Below are 6,000 nucleotides of genomic sequence, written 5' to 3'. Positions count from 1 at the left end.
ATACAAATAACATGAAATATAAAATGTGCATGCAAACATACTCTACATACTCTGTTGATGCTCTAGACACAATGATGCATATGTGTCACTTCATATATGGTTTTGTCTTATTGAAATTGATAATTATAGACAAAAAATTCATTTGTGACATACCAAAAGTACTATTACCAAACTAAAAAAAAGTAAAAGACAAACAACATAAAGATTTTTTTTTGGTTGATGTAAGCTTTCTCTTTTATCTTAGATGCTTCGAAAAACCCTTGTTATTAATTTAATGAGTTTGATACAAATGATTGAAGACAAAAAGTAAAATTGTAATGATGTCTAAGGTGCCGACGTGAGTTCAAGATGTAAATTTTTTCTCTATGTTGCTACACATGTAATTTATTGTTCCCAGATCTTCTCTTGAATGGTCTTAAGATAAATGTGAATGAATTAGAGTTTGTCCATAAATACAATGCACTCACATATCATAGTCATTAATTAAAGTGAATTAACTTACAATTTAGATTGATTTAATAAATTTTGAAATAATTACCAATTTGATATAACTCAATTGAATTGGTTTCATTCCTTAAAAAAATCCTAATATCGTACATAAAAATACAAAATCAACATCAATCCTTTAGAATATGTAGCATAAAATCAAGGTAAATTCAAATTATGACGCGCTACTTATACACTCGCCATTGGATTAGGAGCCTTGGATCAAAGTGAGGGTAAGCCTTAGAAAGATGTATCTTCCAAACGAATTGGTTTCATTCCTAAAAAAAATCCTAAAATCATACATAAAAAACACAAAATCAAAACTAATCTTTAAGAATATGTAGAATTAAATCAAGGTAAATTCAAATTATGATGTGCCACTTATATACACTCCCCATTGTATTAAGAGCCTCAAGTCAAAGTGAGGGTAACCCTATGTCCCCATGCGACTCCTTAAGAGCAATTTCTACTTAAATTTAAGGAGCTTAAGGGAAGTGGATAAATTGAAATCTTTTCCTATTTTAGTGGAGCAGCTTAAGAATTCAAAATTAGCTTTGAAAAGGATGGGGGTGCTCGAAATAAGTAACAACTGTATATTGAGAAAAATGACATTGTTTCCACAATTTTTTTCCCTCCTTTTTATTTGCCTACAATTTTTACTTCAAATTTTAACTAAAAAAATATTATTATTAATTTCATAAAAAGCAAAATTTAAGATGACTTCTTAAAAATAAGCAACAAAATTGAATATTCATGGGGCCACCAATTGAACTTAAAATGCTAGCCAAATTAAACCAAATAACAACATGGAGAATTAAAAGATGTATAATCCAAACATATTGATTCCTTCCTTATAAAAACCTCAAAAATCAAACATAAAAAAGACAAAATCAAAACTAATGCTTGATAATATATAGAATAAAATCAAAGTAAATTATGGTATAGTCCAAACAGATTGATTCCTTCCTTATAAAATCCTCAAAAATCAAACATAAAAGAGACAAAATCAAAACTAATGCTTGATAATATATAGAATAAAATCAAAGTAAATTATGATGTGCCACCGCTTTGGTCTAGCCATTTAGGGTTCATGAAGTTTAGGGGCAAAGAGAGTCGCAACAGGAGCCCTCCTAACCCTAGCACACTATAAGTTATTGGGAATAACAACCCATTTAAGAAAGCAGGGATCCTCATTCAGCAACTCAACTCGCTAGCAATGGTAAAACACTGAAATCCAAAAAAGTCTGAAAACCTCAACCCATCAGACGAGAAGGCAGAGGCATTTAGCTATTTTGCCATTCGACCTCTCTTGGTTTTGTAGGTATGACAACATATCCAGAGCAAGGCAGACTGTCAACAATGCTTCCGAGCTATCTATATTCTTCTTCTTCATTTTCAATGGGTGCTCTGAGGGGATCTTCCTCAATTTTATCTGATCTTTTGGTGGAGAGAAGTGGTGTGGACGCGACAGAGAAACAGAAGGTCAATGCTGATCTTCGCAAGACATTTGTGGTACCTGCCCCCAGTGAGCCCGGGAAGATCGCCATGTATTCTCCGGCTTTCTATGCAGCCTGCACCATGGGAGGCATCCTCAGTTGTGGTCTCACCCATACTGGTGTAACTCCTCTTGATCTTGTCAAATGCAATATGCAGGTTGGGTTTTCATCCATTCATATAGATTCGCTACCTATTTTATTAAATCGTCGTTATTTCTACTTGATTGATCTTGGATTATGTGTGTTATCTGGGGAAGCCTGGATCACATTCTTACGATCTGTAAACATGGCTCATACTTGAATGCACCTTAAGATTGTTGGAAAAGTTTACGTCCTTTTATTGTAGTAATGGGAATTGAACTTGAACATGGGTATTGACGTTACATCAAAAGTACCTGAACGGTTATCTCAAATCTTGTTAGTGAGGTTCAAATGGTTTTATATATATTGCATTCAGTTGGGCATTTGGTTGGTGCTTAGTTAATATCTAGGGACTTGCATTATGATTAGTTTGTTAGGTTTACACCACACCCAGCAAGTTGGATGCGGTAATTTACCCAATTTCAACATTTTATTAGGTTTTCGCAGGTTTTAAACTCTTATCACCTCTTTAAAGGCTGTCTATTAAGAGCTATGCATTAATACTTGAGTAATTGCCAATATTTTAGCTATCTGCTGAGGGCTGCGTATGTTTGGGTAAAATTTTGAAACTTGATTTTTGGAGTGTGGGCTTTTTTTTTTAAATTCTATATTTTGACATCTGTTTTTCTGCTACTAGATTTATTTTTATGAGCACTTTGTTTGGACATTTAGTGACGGCCTCTTAGTACTCTTGTGAAGCATCAAGACCTTTGATAAAATACATTCTTATGTTCTGCTTGGCAAATCATGGATAAGATTATAGGCCATGTTTATAACATGGTGTGAAGTAATCTTAGATGGCTTTACTAAAATATGTAAAGCCATAGCACACTGAATTTTACCTCGTACTTATTAAATCTCAACTTCTCTGTTTGTAGAGTTAAAACATTCTAGTAATATGTTCAAACATGTGTTACGATTCTTGTTCTTATTTGAATTTAAAAGTTGTACATATCTTAATTTTGTCTTTTTATAAGATATGTGGTTTTGGACATGTGCCAGTTTTCATGCTTTGGCTGCCGATATGCTAATTTTCTGCTCTTGCAAAACGTTAATCAGCAGAATTCAAGAATTATTCAATTTTGTTGCTTCTTTAATTGACAAGATTCTAATACATGTTATGGTCCCATTGTCTTGCAGCTCAGTGTTGAGCTCAAGTTATTAATAGTTTATCTCACAAATACAAATTAAGAAATTTGCAGTGTTCCATAGGAATGCATTCCCATTGGTTTGGGTGACATCCTAGGGACTTGGGGCAATGGATGAAACTCCTCTCTTTGTCCTACTTTTGAATTTTTTGGGGACATCGTAGGGATGGTGCTCCTTTTTAGGGACTTCTTGGCATATACCATTACATCCCTGAGACTTCGGGGTACCCCCATATCCAACACATTAAAAGTAGAAAAATAAAAAGCTCAAAATAAAATAAAAACAAATGCTAGTAGGAATGCAAAAAGCAAAAATTGTTATGGATTGTATCGTATGAAAAAAGTTGCGTACCCAAAAAATTCTAGAGCAAATAAAAAGCTATAAATAAAAAATAAAATAAAAAGACACCAAAAGGAATGCAAAAAATAAAAATTATGATGGGTTGCGTTGGATGGAAAAGTTGCATATTTTCCTATTATTTTTTGAGTAATCAAATTTCATTTCTATTTTTGGTTTGTTGAGTCAATCTTGATTTTGGGTATTGCTACTATGGTGTAAACCAATTTGAGTTTTTTTTTACATTTATGCTTTGACAAGGTGACATTGCATCATGTTACCCCAATTTTCAAACAACCAAATTTTAAACTTTTGCAGTAAATCCAATGTTTGGCTTATTCGTAAAGAGTGTTTCTCAAGAGTTTTTAGGATGTGTGATCATGTGGTTTCAGTCCAAAGCCTTCGTTTTTGAGCCCTGTCATGGGTTGGTTAGCATGTGTCCTATTTTTGCCAAGTTGTCAAATTCATTATAAACACCTAAGTGTAAATGGTTGGTACGTATAGATAATGTCAAGCTCAATCTTAGGTGGCAAACTGTGAAATGCCCTATGTATTATTCTGGTTATCCTCCGAACTGATCTTTTGTATTGGTCAAAACATGAAAACAATTAAATCTTGAAAATTATAAAACATCAAGAGAAACTATACTATGAGCTTATATTTGGTACCTTCCCAAGCAATGTGACCAATTTTTGCAGTAACCCACTTCACCGTTTGCAAGATTTTGATGCTTTAATTTTTATTGGCCAATATTTGGAAATCATTAAAATTTTGCCCTTGGTATTTCGTCATGAAAAGATGTTTCTGGGTTATGGTCATCCTACCCCCTTGACGTACGGTCAAAATTTTGGAGCAAAATACGTTGCCAATCAAAAGTTATCCCTGTTTTTGTGAATTGAGCATCAAGGCTATAATGGGAAATATTAAATATTTTTGATATTTTAAATTTATACCCATTTGATCTTTATTTTAATAATTTGAGGAAGAAATTTAGCATATTCCTTAAAGTTGTTTTCAAACAGGTACTAGTGCTCATCCGCTCAAAACTTTGAAATTTCAAATTGTTTTGACTCTTCCTCCAAAATGGTCCAATGTTTGCATCCTCCAATGCTCAAAAATCCTAATTTTTGAACCTCCAGGTTTGCTCAAATGCTCCGATGCTCCAAATTTCTAACTTTTGAACCTCCAAGTTGCTCAAATATTCTGTTGCTTCAAAATTCAAACTTTTGAAGTTTTAAGTGCTCATATGCTCGCATGCTCAAAATATTTAACTTTTGAACCCCACTATGCTTGCATGCTGCAAAAGTCTAACTTTTGAACCAATATGCTCGCATGCTCCAAAAGTTTTAACTTTTGAACCCAATCTGTTTGTATGCTCCAAAAGTTCAACTTTTGAACCAACATGTTCGCATTTGTAAATTGATTTTAAGAATTCTTGTAACTACCTATGAGGCAAGATGCAAATGCAATTACAGGAATGTGTTAATGGAAGCTTTCAAACAAATGTAATTGGCAGTTGGGACCCTTGTTGAAATAGGATCTATTAATAAATAATAATAATAAATTAAAATATAAAATAACAAAATAAAATTTAATACAATTAAAATTTAGTTAAGTCTAATGAATGGTCAAAAGGCATGAAATGAAAAGTTGTGACTCCCTCAAGCATGAGATATAAAAGGGAGAGAAGAGAACTTCATTTGGGGAGAAAAGGAAAAAAGGAAGAAAGAAGGGAGCAAAGGAATTAAGGAAAAGCATTAATGGGAAGAAGATAAGGAAGTGACTCTTTCAAAGGGGCAGCACTGATGAAAGGTTGTGACCCTTTCAAAGGGTGGTAATTGTGAAAGGTTGTGACCTTTAAGAAGAGGTGTGACTCTCCCTCACATTGGAGGATATAAAGTGGAGAAGTTTTCATTTAAGAAGGAAGGATCCAGGGAATAGAACAAAATATCTGAAGCATTAAAAGCAGATTTAGGAACAGACCTAAATCAGAATTATAAGAAAAAATGGAAGAATGACATGAACATTTATCAAAAGAGATCAGAACGCATACAAATCTGCAAACAATAATAGTGCAGGCATCAACGGAAAAGAAGAGGAAACATTAAATCAATAACCAGAGAATCAGGCCTGATGGAATAGAAAAGATTCTCGTTCACACATATATATATCCGAGTATAGGCAGTAGATCAGATTGATATAAATAGAAGACCTGTGCATTTAAAGAGGGAAACAACATCGAATTGAATCTGTCCAAATTCACAGCAGACTGAAAATACATAACCTGCAATAATTCTACAAGTATATTGGGTAAGATTTAGTGTCCTCCCAAAAGGGGACATTACAAGTGGTATTAGAGCATGTTCCTACCAGCTTGAGGGAAATTAGTTAA

General features: G+C 33.4%; 1 protein-coding gene across 1 annotated transcript in view; it reads left to right on the top strand.

Moving 5' to 3' along the window:
* The first annotated feature begins 1,533 nt into the window (after positions 1-1,533).
* Positions 1,534-6,000, top strand: part of LOC131077045 (mitochondrial phosphate carrier protein 3, mitochondrial) — a 41,781-nt gene continuing 37,314 nt past the window's right edge. The window contains exon 1 of the mRNA XM_058014408.2: positions 1,534-2,139. Within this exon, the coding sequence (XP_057870391.2) occupies positions 1,810-2,139 (330 nt within the window). The 5' untranslated portion in view covers positions 1,534-1,809. The remainder of the gene's footprint in view (positions 2,140-6,000) is intronic.

Source organism: Cryptomeria japonica, chromosome 9 (genome assembly GCF_030272615.1).
Source record: "Cryptomeria japonica chromosome 9, Sugi_1.0, whole genome shotgun sequence".
Lineage (NCBI taxonomy): Eukaryota > Viridiplantae > Streptophyta > Pinopsida > Cupressales > Cupressaceae > Cryptomeria > Cryptomeria japonica.
Note: the sequence above shows the minus strand (reverse complement) of the source record. Positions and strands in the feature narration are given on the sequence as shown.